At 40.4% G+C, this 20215-nt stretch overlaps 1 protein-coding gene across 2 annotated transcripts in view; it reads left to right on the top strand.

The window, feature by feature from the left end:
• The window catches only part of LOC128518256 (potassium channel subfamily T member 2), a 110776-nt gene that overhangs the window by 32116 nt on the left and 58445 nt on the right, over positions 1-20215 (top strand). For both annotated transcript variants that reach the window (XM_053491266.1, XM_053491265.1), the window contains exons 2-8: positions 2164-2243; positions 2566-2665; positions 9199-9252; positions 11614-11662; positions 12080-12139; positions 14929-15003; positions 17796-17879. In XM_053491266.1, the coding sequence (XP_053347241.1) occupies positions 2164-2243; positions 2566-2665; positions 9199-9252; positions 11614-11662; positions 12080-12139; positions 14929-15003; positions 17796-17879 (502 nt within the window). The remainder of the gene's footprint in view (positions 1-2163; positions 2244-2565; positions 2666-9198; positions 9253-11613; positions 11663-12079; positions 12140-14928; positions 15004-17795; positions 17880-20215) is intronic.

Below are 20215 nucleotides of genomic sequence, written 5' to 3'. Positions count from 1 at the left end.
TTAGCAGCCTAGTTCCATCAGGGAGCTTCAGACAAGGATCCCTGTGGTTAATTAAAAGGTTTATTCAGCGGCTTAAGCGCTGCCTGTGCTTTCTGACCAAGAACAATTACGCTCACAGCTAATTAGCTACAAATGAGTTAGGGTTGTAATGACGGGGCTACAGATAGAGGTTAATGACCGAGATGTCAGCGTGCAGCCTCACCGACAGTCAGCGTACCAGTCAGGGTTTTACTTCCATGCATGGCAAGAATGTTTTTTTATTGCGACATTCTTGTTATTTTTTCATATCTTACACACATTGTACTGATGTGAAGCTCCTATTATTGTTCTCAGTCGACTGAAACCTTTATCAAATGATTCTCCATAATAAAAAAACAAAACTCTTATTGTGCATGCGTACATGAACTGCATGAGTGCCTTACTAACACACTAACTTTTATTGCATATGTCTGGGTGTATGTTTCTTTGATTGACTGAGTGAGTGAGTGACTGAGTAGGGTTGCTCTCTGTCACCATAGCAACATGTTTCCATAGTATATTGGGAGAGATTAAAGGTAGTAGGGATTAGGGAGCATGTGTCCATGCTGACCATTGTGTGTGGGTCACAGGCTTTTGCAAAATTAATATGGATTTTCCTTTTGATCCTTTGATCTACTGTCATGTGATGGGAAAGATTTTCTTTTGTGTTTGTGTGTGCATGTCTTTTTTAAAGGAACACTGTACAATTTTTTAACAACAGATTGGTGGATTGTCGACACTAACTCTCTCTTAAGTGTTAATGCATCTGTAAATGGTGACCTATGATATTCATACCTCGTGCTCGCTGTTCCTAAAAAAGGCTCTGAATGCACACCAATATAAAATGCACAATGCATACTTTTTTTTAAACTACCGCTTAAAGGTTTGGGATCACTTTTTAACTCCATGGGCATGGAACCATGCGAAGTCACAGTGCAAACGGGCCTGAGGATAACCGCGAGATCAAGCCGATGAACCAGGTTCAAACAGCGTAAATGAGCAGGAGAACAGCAAGTCTTGGAACTCGGTAACAGTTGGCAAGACTTTGCAATGCAGTGTTGGCATGGAAGAGAGCCAGGAAGTGAATCAGACGTGAAAAGCAGGGATTAGTGATCACTGTTGTTTTTTGGAACTGAATGGATTCAAAAGTGTATACTGTACATGTCATGGCATATTCTTACATTGGTACAAATTGCAAAGATCAAGAAGGAACCTTGTATTGTTAAGCAAAAAAAAAGTCAGCTGACAACCTGAATGTACTGAATGACCAGGTTATCACATCTATGGAGTTTTTCTTTCTCAATGGCACAGGACTCAGATTGGTTCTGGGAGCACGAGGTACCATTTTAACACATGAACTGGCCACAATACTGTATTGTGTACCATAATTTAAGCAACATTATAGTGTGCAGCAGTGGACTTGCTTACACACTTAGTTTTTTTAGCTTCATTAATTTTTTCATGTTGAGCTACTCCTCTGTACAAAATGTGCTGTATTGGGAAAGATTATTGTTATTGTTGTTGTTGCTTCTATTGTTGTTGCCACTATAGCTGTTGCTGCAAGTCTTTTTATCCTCTAGCGATCCATGGAACAAAAAAGCAGAGGCGCTACTCTTGCATCGACGTTCAGACAGGAACGAGAGGATGTTGACAATAAAGCGTCCTATAGCGAACTTTAAATGCGTCTTTGCACCCGCGCTCGCACTGTGTCTTACTGTGTGCATGCACACATCACTCTGCATCACACTATTATCTCCGGCGGAGGTGTGTTAATCCAGGTCCCAAATCAGTAAAGGATCATGGGGAACAGAGCGAAGGCAGCAATCACCGGCTCCACTGGAGGTCTGAGGATCGGAAGGATTGTTATTCCTCTGTGTTCAAGTGCCAGAAAACAACAAGGCCTGTTTGTGCCAGGAGCAAGGAGGACATCATTTCCTCCCAGAGTCATTACGTTTTACTACGTATACATATTCTTGCGCACACACACACACACACACACTCACAGGAGGAGTTCTGCATTTTGCTCTAAATTATACCTTGTCATATTATCATAATAGCTGTTTCACACTTGCACAACCAAGCTATGTATTTATTATTTTCATTTTCACATCCTTTCCCTTCTTTGTATCTTTTCATTTCTCACAGAGTCCAGGTAGAGTTTTACGTCAATGAGAACACGTTTAAGGAACGGCTAAAGCTCTTCTTCATCAAAAACCAGAGATCCAGTGAGTTCCGCAGAGATTCAGTGAGATGAATTGTGTTCATCTCTGTCCGTGCCGTAACCTGAACCGCTCCTGCTGTTGCTTCTGGTGTTTTTCCTTTTGTATTTGTCTTTTTGTTCTGTTTGCTCTATTGCTTCGTGGAGTGCAGAGCTGTATCAGTGGCTAACCTCTTGACTGTGTCAGTCCCTCTTGTGTCTTTTTGATGTGCTGCTCTCTGTTGTAAGTACACGTCTGTTGTTGTTAGTCTGCTTTCTGTTTTTTTTGTTTTTGTTTTTTTAAACCACCTAGCACATATCTGATGCTCATCTCCGTCTGTCGGCTGCAGGTCTGAGAGTGCGGCTCTTCAACTTCTTTTTGAAGGTGGTGAGCTGCCTGCTTTACATCGTCCGAGTGCTGCTGGATGACCCGCGCGAGCAGAGGGACTGGTGAGACAGGAGTGTACTGAATGACTGAGTTGACTCTGCTAGTTAATCCATAATTGGGTGTAATGAGCAAAGCCTGGCTGTTGCTTAGCTAGCTTAGCTTAAGCTTAGCAAAAATGCTAAATTGACTAAGGTTAATTCATGCAATAAAGTTACTTCGTGTTGTCCTGTATAGCTGTCTCTGAAATTTTACCACACACATATTTATACATAATTTTATGTATCCCCCCATGTTGATTTCTCTTAAAAGGGAAATCTAGCTATGTAGACCTTTTAAATATACATTTATTTCTCTTCTGGACATTGTATTAACAAGGGGCTCTAAGGGCAGTGACTCACTTTTGGAGCCAGCACCTCTAGTGGTCACTCAAGGAACTGCACATTTTGGCACTTCCAGGTTGACCCCCTGTTTCAGAACCGCAGGGTTGCGCCTTAGTAAGCAATCTTTCCCTCATCACCTTTTTTTATGTCCTGAAAGCTTAAAGTTATAGTTTTCCTCAGACCGTCATACTGATGCTGGAGACTCCTACCATGAATGGTAAATGAATGTCTGTTTACAGAAAACCTAGTAGTGTAAGTATGACCACATACAGTACTGTGGTCACACTCATGTGGTAAGACCACAGTTGATCCACGATCCATACTGATTGCTTCTCACAGTTCGGCATGCATTTGAACAACCATGGTTGCCAGATTATGTTAATAAATTATCGACTAGGCAGTGCTGAAAACCTGCCCACTATAAAAAAAAAGCTTGTGCTATGATAGCTACTAAAAATTTTTGCTTAAGTACATATGAACATACAAACACGATTTAATACATATAACCACATCATAATTGTTTTTTTTTTTATATATATATATATATATATTTTTTTTTTTTTTTTCGATTTTCTCCCTAATTTAGTCGTGTCTAATTCCTCCTCGTCACTAGGGGGCTCCCACATTAAGGCTACTGCTATCAGTCAGGAGGGCCGAAGACTATCACGTGTTTCCTCCAAACCATGTGAGGCTGCTCGCTCACGCACTGTTGGGGGCAACATAACACTCGGAGGACAGCGCTATCTGTTCCTTCCGCTTGCGTGAGCTCACAGACGCCCCTGATTGGCTGTAGAGCCATGATTAATGTGAAGGCACCGAGTATCTCTCATCCCTCCCCCCTAAAAGAGCTGGGCCAGTCAGCTCTCTCCAGAACTCCGGGAGTGAGAGGTAACAGCATCACCCGAGGATCAAAACAGCGATCTCCAGATGATAGTTTTAGCGCTTTACCACTGCGCCACTCAGAGGCCCACATCATAATTGTTTTAATCAAGGTAGGGCGTATTGGAATTACGCCGGGCCGCAGACTTGTCTCTTCATGCAACAAGGCAGACGGCTCGTGCTATTGGCCGTGTTTCAAGCAACACCAGTCTCCAATAAAATGTTTGTTCTTCGTTTTTTTCCTGCCATGTTTCAGGATGACGAACATCTATCCCCCCCACCGTTTAACCAAGCCGCCAAGTAAATCGCCTTGGGTACTAAGCACTGTAGAGAGAAACTACAGGATTCAGTTCTCACATCACCCTCCGCGTTTCAATGGCGTGGTCTCTACTTCCATGAAACCGGAAAGTGCGCATCTGCTGACAGAAGTTGCTGGGAAATGGGGCCATGTAACATGTTCCCCTAACAGACAGTCAGGCTACTACAGTCGGTATTTCTTGGTTCCCAAGAGAAACGGGGGGCTGCGTACAATTTTTAGATTTCGCTTTACCGTTATCTAAAAATTAATTAATAGAAATATTGCCACAACACAGCAGGTTCCTGAGGTTCACTTTCGGGGGCGAAGCTTACCAGTATCAGGTCCTTCCATTTGGTCTAGCTCTCAAACCCGCACATACACAAAATACATGAATGTAGTTCTGGCTCTTATGACTCCAGAGCATCCGTATTTGAATTACATGACTGGCTGGCCCAGTCTCAGTAGCTAGTGCTTCGACATCAGCATGTCATCCTAGCTCATCTTTGTTTCTTAGGATTGAGATCCAACGCCATGAAATCGTGCTCTTTCCTGTTCAGAGGACAATATATTTGGGGGTCACATGGGATTCGAGCGTAAGCGGGCACAGCTGTCTCCCGCTCGTGTCGAATCCATTCTCAACACCCTCAAGGAAATCAAGCTAGACCAGAAAGTGACCATCACTTTCAGAGATCTTAGCTCTCATGGCAGCTGTATCCACAGTGACACCTTTGGACCTTCTGCACATGAGAGCATTTCAGAACCAGGGGATTTCACTCTAGGGCCAATCCCCAATAAGGGCTACGCACCAGGTGCTCTTATGTGGTTCAGACCCCGGTTTCTGACTCTGGGTCCCACTCTAAGTTTGTCTTGTCATCGCAGATGCTAACGACAGGCGCTTCCCTCATGGGCTGGGTTGCGGTCTTAGAAGACTGTCCAGCCCAAGGGAGCTGTAGAGGCCATCTTCTCGCGCGACACATCAATTCCCTAGAAAAACTTATGCCCTCAAATGGAATGTATTTGAAAGTTGGTGCATGACGAAGCAGGTAGGCCCAGTCCACTGCCGAATTGTTTCAGTTCTGGAGTTTCTGCAGAAAAAGTTGTCCTCGGGCTTGTGCCCCCTTGTTAAACCACTAGAGTCAGCGCTCAGGTTTCTGACCCTCAGGATGGTTTTTCTAAATGGCCTCGTTACCTCTCTAAGAGGATCGGAGATCTGTCAGTCTCCCCATCCTGCCTAGACTTTGCCCCTGGGCTAGTCAGGGCCATTTTGCATCCTCACTGAACTATCTTCCGAAAGTCCATTCCCAACATGCACCCTATTGTTTTTAAGGCCTTCTGTCCTCCGCCTTTACAGCTTCGGAGTAGGAGAGACTTTACTTACTGTTTCCAGTACGTGCTCTTTAGATTTACGTCCACCGCATTAGCTAGTGGCGTAAGTCAGAGCAGCTTTTACATGTTCTGGGGTCACAACCGGGGGGCGGCCACCACTACACTGGGCTATTGCCCTCTCCTATGAGGTGCGTGGGCTCACTTCGCCTCTAGGAATCAGGGCTCATTCAACCAGGGGGATCGCCTCTTCTATTGCACTAGCAAGAGGTATTCTCTTGCTAGTGCAAGGGAATACCTATTGCACTAGCAAGAGGTATTCCCTTGTAGCAAGTGTGTGACGCGGAGGGTTGTCCTCTCCGCACACATTTCTAACATTTATAGTCTGGATGTTTATGCTACTCCAGGCTCACGCGTCCTCGAGTCAGCTACCCAGACATAGTTCTGAGACCTTCTCGGCCTTGTGCGCACACGCTACACAACCTTGGAGTCCAGACACTTGCAGTGCGGTGGCGTTGGCACTCTCATTCCCATAGCATTTTTATGCAGCATCGAGTGTAGCCTTTGAAAGGGAACGCCTCGGGTTACTTTGCTGTAACCCTGTTTCCTGAAAAGGCGGGAACGAGATGCTGCGTCCCAATGCCGCACTGCCTACGTGACCAGGCGTCCGTTCAGACAAATCAATCTGAGGAATGTTTTCGGTTCACTCCTATTTATATCCTGCAGGTGCATCTTATCAGATGACGTCACCTGACCAAGGTTATATAAGCCAAAAATTTGGCGTGTTTGATACACACATGCTTCACAACCGGCAACATGACAAGATGTTTCCCATAGCGTTTTCACACAGCATCTCGTTCCCGCCTTTTCAGGGAACAGGGTTCAAGCAAAGTAACCCGAGACGATCTCCAATTCTCTTCAGAGAGGTAATGGCCATAGAAAAACCATCTTAAGGGTCAGAAACCTGAGGCGCTGAATCTAGTGGTTTGAAAGGGGTGTCAATTAGACCTTCAAGCACGATAGATAAATCCCACGAAGGGACAGTGGCTCTAGTGGGTGGCCTCAACCATTTAGCTCCACGAATGAAAGGGGCAACAAAAGGGGTTTTTCCCATGGAAACCCCATAAATCAGAACATGACAGGCTAAAATAGCGGCTACATACGTTTTGAGAGTACTAGGGCACAAGCCCGAAGACAACTTTTCCTGCAGAAACTCCAGCACTGAAACAATTCGGCAGTGGACTGGGTCTACATGTTTTGTCATGCACCAACTTTTAAATACTGTACATTCCATCTGAGAGCATAAGCTCTTCTAGTGGAGGGAGCACTAGCACTTAAAATAATGTTAATTTACGCTGGCTGGAAGACCAGCTTGACTTAGTTGGTCCCGTTCAGGAGCCAAACATGCTTTGGTCGGCCAACGAGGCACTATCAGTAAGAGGCGCAAATTCTGTTGACGACCCTGGCCAAGAGTCCCGGGAGCAGAGCTAACGGGAAAAGCACATTAAGGCGTAATCTGGGCCATGTACGGGCCAAGGCGTCCAGAGCCAGGGGAGCTGGAAGAGTCAGAGAGTAGTAAAGGGGACATTTGCTGTTTCTTGCAAGGCAGAGATGTCCACCTCTGCTACCTGAAATCTCTTCCAGATTGACGGACTACTTCCATTCCTCGTGTGCAAAGAAGCGCCGGCATGACCTGCTGCTAAGATCGCCTTTCCTACCAGTGTAGAAGAAGTTCTACAAGGCTTGGTGGAAGGTAAGGGCTTCTTTAGTGAGGATGATGTCCCAGGAGAGAGATAGCCCGCGAGGGTCTCTTCTATCTGGGGCATCACCATGTAACCACGTGCTTTTGCATCAACGATCTTCACATAAAACAAAGTTGATGGTACAAAATACAGGATGAATAAGGCTTGTTTCATGAACGAGTTAATTCGTTGTGGAGGTCGTTAAAAAAGGGGAGAGAGCGACGTTGTAGCTCCATCTCCTGGCCACCCGACAGGAATCTGTTGTCTAATTTTAAATGTTTGGGGAAGGCTTGCTCCTGTGGCCAATCAGTGTGCAGCCGCTTGACTGCATGCGTTATGACTTATGACAAACAGCTCCTCATATTCTCTTTCTTCCTTAGAGGAGCGTTCTAAGGTAGCTACTTCCATTTCTACAAAAGCAAGAGAGTTTCTTTTACACACTCACGAGAAGCACCGGAGTGCGCTTGTGAAGTGGAAGGAGAGACTTCCCGATTGGAAGAGAGGGCGAGAGAAAGGAGGGGAGACTCCGTCTCCCGCGCCTCGGCCAGATTGGCTTGTGATCCCCAGGAATGTAGCGCTGCTCATGGCTCTCTAAAGAACGCGAGTCACGCGCGAAGCACTTTCATGGGAAGAAGATCACAGTGTTCACAGTGACTTTCACCCAAACATTTAAAGCGAAAAGTGTGAAGATCGCCCTCTGAGAGGAAATTCTTGCACGGAGGGACACATTTTGCTTTAAACTCTGCCATTATATCGGTGAGTTAAACACTTTTCTCTGCTTTTCAATTTGTTTTTGATTTGTTTGTGACACGCGCACAATGCGGTCATGAAGACAAAAGATCTGAGGAGTTTCCGGTTTACTCCTATTTATAACCTGCAGGTGCGTCTCATCAAACGACGTCACCTGACCAAGGTTATATAAGCCTAAATTGGTGTGTTTGATACACACATGCTTCACAACCGGCAACACGAAAAGATGTTCCCATAGCGTTTTCACGCAGGATCGAGTGTAGCCTTTGAAACAGAACCGTCATTATCTTTCTTCTTTTGAAGAACTGTGTAGTAGTATTGTTTTTTGTTGACTGTTTACCTTCAAGATTTTGTTGATGGATTGGATATCTTAAAAGTTCATCTCGTTTTAGATGTTCTGTGAAAATTCTATAAGTAATAAATAAAAAGCAAAATAGATTTGTCTTCCCCACATTTTGTTTTTGCTGATTGTGATTCAAAAACTTTGAAACAACCAAAACTACAACCCCAACATCTAGTCATATATTATTAAATTGCACTACTTTCAGAGCTGCTGTTCTAGAAAATTAATAAATATCTTCTGACCAATCAGAATCCAGAATTTATCAGCATCAGTTATTCAAAGTGCTGGAATCACCATGATATTTGGCAACCCCATTGTTGCAGTTTGACTGTGGGAAAGACCGCAGTAACGTGTAATTTTGCTTTCTAACATTATGAGTTTGTCTTTACTTATTTTGACTTATTATGTCGTTGACCCTTTAGCTTTATAAACATTATGAAACACCGTTACGATACAAGATTACAAAGCCCATAAAGCACATCTGTGTAATCAATGCTTTTCACTGTGTCGGGTTTCTACAAGTCGAGGTAATTGGAAAAGTCCTGACAAAGTGGTGACAAAGTGAAAATGAAGCCAGGTGCAGGTGACGAAATGTCCAAGTGAAAATGGGAAGACAGGAAGCTTGTGGGAGTGAGGAGGAGGAGGGAGACAGAGAGAGAGAGAGAGAGAGAGAGTACAGAATGCAGCAGTTGTCTTGTGTGAGCAAGATCAAAACCAATCAGCAGCAAAAAGAGTACAAGCAAACAGAAAAATAGAGAAGAAAGGGTTTAACTGAGAATGCATCCATGGAGAGAGCTCAGAGAATGATTTATAGGAGTGTGAATATCAGTATTAAGGCCTTTCCCAATTTATCTGTGTTTGTGTGTCTGTTTTTCTGCAGCCCTGGCTGTCTTAGACAGAATGTCTCTACACAGAATAAAAGCCACTTTGACTGGTAAGTGTGTAAGAAAAAAAATTAAAATGAACACTTGAACAGATCAGCAATCTTCATTTAATGATGGGGGGGGGAGGAAGTTGCCATCGACCCGTCCTTCGTCTCATAAAAAGACCGGGAGACTGTGCGCCGCTGGGCAGCAATAATAATACGTTCTCATTACATCAGTGTGAGGCCAAAGTCATGCTCCTCGACCCCTGAGCGGCGTGTTTGATCCGAACGGAACAGCAGGAAATCTCGGCTTGCTCTACTGTATCGATTTTATTGACGTCAGGAAACAGTGACGGAGGAAAGGAGCGGAGCAGGGACTCCGAGACGATAATGGAAGGATATATTTTGGCAAGATGTTCTCCCTGGTATTCGGCGCTTTAATAAGAGAAAGCAGCTGGGTGTTTATGTGACACTTGGAGCTGTCTCTCACTCTGCGCTTTAGGGTGTTGTGCTGCAATGACCTGAAATTAACGCCGGGCTAATTTGCGTCTGCTCCAAAAGAGACAGCTGTTCATTTCGAATAATGAGTGCAAGTGACATTTAGGGTTTACCCAGTGTGATTGGGAAATTATTTACCTGTTAGAAATCATATTGTATTGTCCCGCAATGCTGAAAGATCATTCAGTGACAGTTCTTAAATATTGCTTGTGAACACAAAGGTTTTATTTATTTATTTGTGGACTGAATGTAAATGTCTGTTGTCCTGTGATTGGTCCTTTTTTCGCACATGATACCAACCTAAAAATATCCATAATGTAGACTTAGTTAACAACACTCAGTTTAATTGATATATTATTTTGCTAAGTGTTCTATAAATATGATTAAAGGTCCGAGGTTAAAGCACAGGTCTCAGGGCTTGTCCACTGTGTGTATATATTAACTTTCCAGCTGAAATATCCCTGTTTCACACCTCAAATTCCCTTTTTTTCACTCCATTTCCAAGCATGCTGTTTCAGTGTCTATGTAAATGAGCTACTGCTAAGCCACACCCCTCTACAGAACAGTAGAGCAGAGCTGGGTTATTCTTATATGAGGTCACATAAGGACAAAAAAGTGATTTGTACAAAAATTAAACAAGGACAAAACAGCTAATGTTGTTTTGCTCATGTTGTCTTTGCACACTGGAGACCCATGTGAATGTCTTAGACATGTCTACATAGAAGATTCCCTTTAAATGTCCTGGAAAATGTATACATATTGATTGTGCTGATTGTCTTTAAACTCATTTAAATATTTTGATAAATTCTTCAATCACGGCGAAACTCATTTATTTATTTAATCACGCCCCCAAAATTGAACAAAACAATTAGTCAGTATGAGAAATGAGCCACTGTGTGAGTGGCATCTGGTTAAGTAGAGGGCATTTCTTAAAAAATACCAGGGGCGTTCAAGTCAAACCAGGACTTTTGATAACAGGACACAGTTGTGTGGGTAAAAACTCCCTTTATCCCGGTAACACTAATGCACTTATCCCAGTGTTTCACTAGTGCTTGGATATCATCAAGATAAAAAGTTTGCTCAGAATGCCGGAGCCATGATTGGAGTACCTGCTTCATGTCTAAAGCGCCGGCCTCCCAGGAACTCCATCAATGGCCCAAACATATGGAAATGTGAAAACGAGGTCAGGACTATACAATGTACTGTAGCAATAAATCCCAGCCGAGTTCCTGTGCAAGTGGTGCTGGTGAATGATTATGCGTACAGTTTCCACAGATGCATCCCTCGTCTGAAAGTTGGCAGCAAGTTATTCATTTGATTTTTTTTGTAAATATCTTGCTAAATGTTCACAGGAACAACTGCAGTGGGCTCTGAGCCACCTCAGCCGGGATCGTCAGAACGGACGGCCTTCTTTAACAGCTGAACAGTTGCACCGTTTAAATGTTTTGCCGCTAAGAGTCTCATCACCGTACTGTGCTTGAAGTCTACTGTAAATGTCAATCACTTTAAATCTTCATTCACTGGAAATTTCATTACAAGTCTCAGTTTGACTTGAACGCCCCTTGTATATTACCATGCTAGATTTGTTTACATTGAATCATTAATAGGATATATAAAAGAGATATCCTAATTGAGCTTGTATTGTACAGTATTTTAAACATACTGTATAATGACTATATTTGTCATATACTGCCATGTCTTAAATAGTTTTCTCTTTCCTACAGTAATTTCTACACTTTCTAAGTCAGTGTTTTTCTTTAACCAAAAATTTAGCACTCAGGCGATGTTTTTTTTTTTCCCTGCAATTTCCGTGGTGTTAAAACCTGTCTGGAAACTGTGAACTGTGTGATGAGGTTCTTGTCCTTTTTGTCTTTATTTTTTCTCTCTATGTCTCACTCGGTTTCCTCCAATAACGGGTTATTGTGCCTCCAGGTCTCTCATTATCTGGGTGAACAGACCTTTGCCGCTTTGGGCGCTCCAGGTCAGATCAATTAACCTTTTTTTACATTCACACCAACACAAACACACACACACACACACACACACACACACAAACATACACAGAGCAGATTGTAGAGATATGACACCAGCTCAGGTACAAAAAGAAGTAATTACAGACATACTGTATGTGGACAAATAAATGCCTCTAGCTTTTCCAACATTGAAGCCATCTCTCTCACACACACACACACGCACACACACAGACTCTGTGTGACCAGAGTGTCTCTGGTGTTTTGTGCTGATCCTTCTTTTGGCCACTCAGTCCAGACATTGCACAGTAAGCACTCTTAATCCTGCCCACTGCTTCCTCCTACACTGTATGTCTTTCCTCATCTCTTTCTCTTTTTCTTTCTCTCTTTCTCTCTCTCTCTCTCTGCCTCGGTTTCTCTCTCACCAGGTCCTTGTGGCTTTCATCAGCTTTTCAGAAACCATGTTGCTTGTATACCTGAGCTACAAGGTAAGAGAGACACACAGTGCAACACCCTGAAATCTTGCTTCACTAGACTACACCTACTGCATCTCAAGCTCTTTTTCCCATATACAGTACATGGCACATCGCCATTTATTGTGTGCTTTTTCTTAGCACCTCAAAAATTCAATTACGAAGTAGATAATGGTCCATATGACCCACCCATAAAAAATCTGTCTTCAGTCCCACTGAAAAAGACAACCATTGTACACAACCATTTTCCAGTACCATTTTCCCAGATAAGAAAGAAGTTTCAGGCCATTGCGGATGACTGGCAGCTCCATCTAACAAAACCCAACGCGTCGGTGTGGACAGTCTCAGCTCAGGTTGAAATTTCTTTCTTTTTTCTGCACCTCAAGGTGTGCATGAAATCTCTTCAGCCTTCAGTCTTCAGCGAAGGATCAAAGGGGCAGGCTGGGAAGAAAAAAATAGGTATAGACAGAGAGAGTGAGAGACAGCTGTGCCAATCAGCTCTTTGTTTTCTGAGAGCTCTTGTGCTGGAGGACTGAGTGGAGGGGACGGCGCAGCAGGCATGCCTGTCCTCTTCAGAACCCCTTGGTGATGCCATGCCTTTGATTTCTTACTTCTTCTTTGAAGATTTTGCAGATTCCTCCCATCCCTCCCTCTCTCTTTTTTTTCTCCGCCCTCTATTGATTTCTGTAGTAACGAACAAATCTTTTCTACCCACGCTCAAATCATGTGGGGCACAAATAATGCCACATTGCCTGTCACAGACTCAGTAGTCCTCCCTAGCTATCATTTGTCCAAAGCTCATTACTAAGTCCTTTTTTATTATGCTAATGCAGTTTTAGGCACAGTGGGTAGACTCACAGCTGTAGAATTTCTTTGTGGAGACTTTTCTACATGTCCTTCCCATGTCCATATGGGTTTCTCCTGGTTTACTACCACCTTGTAGAAATGGCAGTCGTTGGACTGGGTGATCTAAATGGCCCGTAGGTATATGATGCCAAGCTATGAACTGATGTCTCATTCACTGTTCCGGCGTTCACCGGATTACCATCCTGGATCCACCCTCACTCTGACCAGGATACATCAGTTATTGTAGATAAATAAATACATATTTTGGTTAATATCAGTCAAGTGAACAAAAAGTGTATTAATTTTTTTTTTTTAATATCACTTTGCATTGTGGTCAATAAAATGTAATCATTGTTATAAATAGAATCCTGAGGGCAGTGATACAGTAGCATGAAAGATAAATCAATGCACTAACCAAAAAACATATACTACAGTTCCTACACATGCAACTCAAAATGAGATAACTCCTTTTATTGTGGTTTAAAAGTTTTTTTTAAATGAGACACAAAGTATTGCAAACTGATAGAGAATATTTTTGCATGTTTTCTTTGAGTCATGTGAAACCATTTGATTTTTATCAATGTGAAATTTGCGCCTTTTTTTTCTCCCCAAAATATAAATCTAATAATAATAAATCCACCTACCACAGTTTGGTCACAATGGAGAAACCAGCCTTCAGTTGTATTTGTGGTTATCTAAGCATGCAGTTTAGTATCAATTAAACGTTGGGTGAGTTCTATTTAAAAAAAAAAATTGTAGCAAATGCATGCTGTGATTTCGATTTTGTCGAACAGGAAGTAGATCAAGGAAAAAGATGTTGAGTTTTGTTGCACAAAAAACCTTTGAAGATTTTTAAAGATCATGAGAAACATGCTTTTGTTGGCTTAACCATTGCCGAAAAACCACTCACGGTACTGTATTTGCTGTTTTTCACAGGAAGTATCCTATGATCCATCATATGATGGAATGGCTAGTCATTTTGAAACACTTATATATACAGAGTCAGCTAAAATAACCGTATACACACTTCAGGAAAATAAAAACTAATTATAATAATTATTTTAATACTAAATTTATGCTATAATATGTTAATATTATAATAATATACCGCATACAGTATGAGTCATTCATAAAAATATATAAACACTTTAAGAAAAGAAAAAGACTCATCAAAAGTTAGACTCATCGAAGAAAAGGCTCCAGTTTGCCAGGGAGCATAAAGGGGAGGGCATGAAGCGATGCACCCATCATGCATAGTGTCCACTGTACAAGCCTCTGGAGACAGTGTTATGATCTGTGGTTGCTTCAGTTGCTCAGGTCTAGACTCATCAACGCTATGTGGCAATAAAATGAAGTCAGATGATGACCTGAATGTACTGAATGACCAGGTTATCACATCTATGGTATAAGTTTTTATTTCTTGATGGCACGGCCATATTCCAGGACTGAAAGAGCGTTTTTGGAAGCATCAGGAATCATTTTCATCACACACGAAATGGCCACCACAGTGTAAGCTGTAATCAAAGCTAAAGGTCATTGAAATCTTTTTTTTTTTTAGACAGACGGTATATGTATACTGATCTCACCTTAACCTTTGAATGATAACCCATTTATAGAATTGACTGTGAATTATTAATTTTCTATTAGTAATATTTTATCTATTCTGATGTGAGACTATTAAAAAAATGACTTTAAATTATAATTAAAATTATTAGGATTATTTAGAATCTTTTGCATGCAAAATTACAGTGTTTCAATGTACACAGATTTCTAGTTTTCCGCCAAGAACTTAAAATTGCAGCTCCTGAATTCCACTTTTTAATCGTGTAAGATTTTAATAAAATGCAAAGATATTTAGTTTGACATGTCATTTTTTTTTTAATAGGATTTTTTAACATTTGTTTATCCCCCACCCCCTACCCCATTCTGTCTCTGACCCCTTCGCTTTTTGTTTCCAGGGTAACGTTTGGGAGCAAGTGTTGCGTGTGCCGTTCATCCTGGAGATGATCAGCGCTGTCCCTTTTGTCATCACTGTGAGTTTTTGTGTACCTGCACAACCAAAGATATCCACTTCTAATGTCATCGAGACGTGACAAATCAAAGGAAAAAACAACATAAAATGTGTTAGTAAGATGTCAGGCCAGCATGACCCATCAGAAGAGTCCCAAAGAGATGAACTCCGCTCTCCTAAAACCTATTACCTCAAACTGGTTTAGAAAACACTGTCTTCACACATCTCACCAAAAGCTCCCAGAGATCTTCAGCTGGGTTGAGATGTGCTCTGTGTGAAGGCTATGGCATATGATTTACATAATTTTTCTCCTCATCAAACCATTCAGCAAGCCATTACAGCCTGTGAACCTTCTTAATCATAGATATTTGGATCCTGTGCTCGGTATATTAGTATAAATAGATGTTGTGACGCTGCCAGTAAACGCAGAGTTGCCAATTTATCAGCTTTAACGACCGTGTAGGTCATGTCGGAGTCATTTATTATTGACTGTAACTCATGCCTTGCTGATATCCATCTTACTGTCACATCCACAGAAAAGATATTTATAAAGGAACAATTCCAAAAAGTGCGGCTTCTGAATACAAAGTGGAATGTTCAGGACAGACCTTTTTTTTTTTTTTGTCTAACCCCCCCCACACACCTCTATCTCTCTCTCTCTCTCTCTCTCTGTCTCTCTGTCTTGATTTTAAGATAAAATTGCCGTGTAGAGGAAAATGCCGAGCACAGTTTTCCCAGCGGGAAGCCTAACGTTGGATGAATGTTGTAATATAGTTGTAATGATGTTGCAATGATGTTCACCGTCAGGTCCACGTTGTTTTGATAACGTTGAATAAACGACTCGAACACAACGTTACAAATACAACCTTAAAACAATTTTAAAAATTATAGCCGTTATTTAGAACGCTTATGGTCCCTAAAGTTCCCAACAGGGTTTAGAATGGACGGACACAACAGCTTCCCGCGCACAGAGTGTGTATCTTATGTCATGCATCTCTTAGTGTTGTTATGTCTCCTCTCGGCTTAATATTTTTACACCCAAAATATTACCATCGTAGCTGCATTATGGCGCTTGTGCAGTGTCCAAACTGCATCACATCAGCTTTCACAGAACACATCTCACACACTAATCTGGTCTTCATTTTGGCTGCTTTCCAATTTAATATTTTTGGTAATTTACTGTTTTCTGTTTTTTTTTTTTCTGTGGTCCTCATTGTTATAAGTGCATTTACTAGCATCAACAGCATGTTTCCTAGTGGCCCAGTGGAAAGCACACAGTGGTGTTACCCCTAAACCTCAATTAACCAATAAACAAGTAAATGGGTGGAACAATGGAACCTGGAATTTGATTGGAACATACAGTACATACCTCATTTACTACAAGCTAACTAGCACAGCCTTTGCGAAGCTGAAATGCTAAAGTGAAAAAAGTGAATTTATAATGTAATGTCACTTTGCATTTGAATGAACTTTGTCATCCATACCTACAGTAACTCATCGTCTAGTGTAGCTGCCACGCCCATAATGTTTTGACTTAATATACTGTAATTTTATCCAATAAGTTCCATAAAAATACACCCCCTCGTACCGTTTGCATGAATGTGAAATGGAGACTTTTTTTTTTGGTACCAGGCTGTTTATTTCTGTTGTAAAGTTGAACATTTTAACATGGAGCTCTATGGGAATCTACACACTTTCAAGTTATGCCTTCGTCATGTAGTCAACATTTTCTAACTTTTGAAATGTTGACAAATGAAGGTCATTGCCATCCGACGGGCAAAATTTCCTAATACAAGTGTTGACACTGGAGACTCTTTCCAGTTAAATAAACTTCTCCTTATAAAAACATCACCGTATCAGCAACACATTTTCTTTTAAAAAATATATTTATGATGCAGTATGCGCCTACGGAGCATCATCTGTACAAGTCATATAAATAACTTATAAATTCAGTGTGTCAATTATTTACTTTAGCACCGATAACATGTAATACCAAGTGATTTAATGTAACCTATGATACTATACTGTACATAAAGCTGCACATCTCTCAGAGTTGCTGTTCTAGAATTTTATTTATTAAATTAGTTTATGTATGTTTTGGCATGGTAATGAGGTATTTTTATGTGATTTCTCTCAATTTATGCATGTTTTAATTTTTTTATAAGAACTTAATTACGATATCATTTCTGGGTTTCAAAAGCTTTATTGGCTCGAGATCGCAGGATATTAAGATTTAAGATCTGGAGACAACAGATCAGCTCTTTGTTATCAGAATGATTATTTCTGGCACGATGCAGCTTCTCTGATGCTCTCTCTCTCTCTCTCTCTTTCTCTCTCTCTCTCTCTCTCTCTCTTTCACTCTTTCTCTGTCTCTCTTTCTATTTTTTCCTAACTCTTTCATGAACCTATTTGAGCATTATTAGAAATATATTTACAGATGATTTAAAAAATGTCTTTTTGACTAATATGATGTTTAATAAAAAAGAAAAACATGAATATTAAAAAAAAATATATATATATACTGTACCATATGACACTGTATATATACACCTATAAATAATACAGTAGTGCTTTTTGAATGGTGCCAACAATTATGCATGTGACCCGTACAAATTGTGACAAACATGAAATCATAATTATAGAAATGAAGCTCTTTATATGCAAATCTTCAATTTTATTGCATGAACATATCAGTACTCAGTTAGAGCACACAAGCTTTATGGCCCTCAATAAATTTTATTATGTTGTGTTTATTTTATTGTTTTTTTTTTTTTACTTATAAAATGTATTCTTTTTTTTATCTTTTCCCGACAGGTGATTTTACCCTCGCTTCGAAACCTGTTCATCCCTGTTTTTCTCAACTGCTGGCTGGCCAAACACGCCCTAGAAAACATGATTGTAAGTATAAAAAAAAAAATCCTCTTTTCTTTCTCTTCCCATAATCACCCTCTTCTTGTCTTTCTCCATGTGTGATGGATGAAAAAAAGCAGCAGGTGCTCCCAGGGAACAAAGAGTGTTCCAGTAAAACCGGCGCACCATCTGAACAGCGTGATGCTAATTACAATTAGGCACGCTAACAGAACTTGCAGTATTCTGGCTGTCTGAGACTTTTTTTAATCGAGCGTGATTGCAGAAAAGCCACTGTGTAAGTCTAGTGTTTGAAGAACAGGTACATAAAGATGAAGTGGACGGGAATCAAAGAGAACGCTTTAATAATCCTGTTAATGAGGATTCCTGTCAGCCGGCAGCACTGCAGTGATGTGTAGGGTATATCAGGCGCGATGCACGCTAGCACAGGTATGACTTCATTATGTTCAGAACCTTCATGGATTAAGGAAGGAACAAATCGCATGGTGCTGTTGCAGGAAAAATGATCATTAGCACAGCTGTTTGACCCGTTAGCATCACGGAAATACCCGTCAAAGATTGCTATGACATTCTGCTTATTATAGAGCACATTCGACTTTTTATCAGTTTACACTTACATTTCATGTTTGAACATCATTCATGCAGAAAGTTAGTTCCTGTTATCACTTACAAGCCTCATCCATCCCTACCCAATCTCTCTCTCTATCAAAAAGTAGAAATTTCCTAGAGTAAATATAACTCAAGTAAAAGTAGAAGTCCCCCATTTGCTCATGTATTTGTGTTAAAGTACAGAAGTACTCACCCTCAAATTTACTTAAATATCAAAAGTACAGGGCTTTCTAATAGAGTTTCTCTATCTCTAAGGAAAGGCAAGTCACACAATTACACATAATAGTCAGCAGGTGGTGAAATTCCTGCTTCAGTGATAACACACCACTGTGCTTAGGTAACGCACCACATGCAAATGTAGATAAGTAAAAGTACAAGTGTTTGCTGTACCTTTGAGTGGAGTAAAAGTAAAGTGTCCTCTAATAAAACTACTCAAGTAAAGTATGTAAAATATGTACATAAGTAAAGTAACAAAGTATATGCACTCAGTTACCTCCTACCTTTGGAGATGTTTGATCTGGAGAAAACAAATGAACACTTTAGAAAAATGGATTCTAGTGTAATCTGCCCCCTCTCTCTCTCTCTCTCTCTCTCTCTCTCTAATCCTCCTCCTGTCTAAATGATCTAAGTGCTGGGCGTTTCTGATACTTATTTGTCTGTGCTGCTAAATACTGTTTTACACAGTATCAAAAACGATCTGCTGTTTTTACACACTGCATTCGGATAACAATTACCAAAGCTTGTAAAATATATCACCTGCATTAAAGTTTACAAGGCAAAAGCAGTAAACACCAAAAACATCAAAAATTAAACTTCACCGTGTTTAATAATGTATTTATTAGTTTAACCATGCATTAAAATATCAGTTCTGTACCAGAGATATTTAATAATCATCTAATTCACGTCAATTCAGTTTAAAACTATTTAGGCTTCTGTCATACCAGAGTGAGTCCTTTCAGTCTTCTTCATTTTAATTTGTCATTTCATTTTACATAATTTTAGCTTACATTATCTCATTGCATTGAAATATATCATGCTTTTAGTTTGTCATACTAGTTTATATTACTTTACTTTCTTATTTTTAGTGTAACTCATTGCAGTTTACGTCATACTGGTTTACACCAAAGTACTTTATGTTTTTGTAGTTAACATGCTTTTAATTTATGTCATACCAGTTTTACCTCCTTACAAAATGTTTGTTTACATACTTAGGTAAGTTTACACTATTTTAATTTACAACATTTTAGTTTAGACTATGCTAGTTTACATCATTTTAGCATTTGTCATACTTACTGTACTTATGCCGTTTTAATTTACATACTGTCATATGTCATGCTAGTTTATGTCCTATCAGTTCATGAAATACTAAGTTATGCCAGTTTCAAATAATTTCAATTAACATCATACTAGTACCCTGTGGAGGGTGTACCCTGTCTCATACGAAAGTCTCCTGGTATAATCTCCAGGCTTCCCGCAAGTTCACTTCATCTCAGTTATCAATTTTGCATCATATCATTTTTCCTGTTATTTCCTTGTGTATTTCAGTTGCATTTTAATTTCATGCAATTTTGACTTGCGTCGTTTCTTTTTATATCATTTAATTTTATGTCATTAAAATTAACTGCCCTTTAAATCCACATAATTACAGCCTGCCTTATTTATTTATTTATTGTCATTTTTTAACATGTAATTTAACAGGCTGCAAAATTAGCAGCTTAAAGGGTTACTCTGACTTAAATGAACATTCTTTGTGTGTG

This window comes from Clarias gariepinus, chromosome 3 (assembly GCF_024256425.1).
Source record: "Clarias gariepinus isolate MV-2021 ecotype Netherlands chromosome 3, CGAR_prim_01v2, whole genome shotgun sequence".
Classification (NCBI taxonomy): domain Eukaryota; kingdom Metazoa; phylum Chordata; class Actinopteri; order Siluriformes; family Clariidae; genus Clarias; species Clarias gariepinus.
Note: the sequence above shows the minus strand (reverse complement) of the source record. Positions and strands in the feature narration are given on the sequence as shown.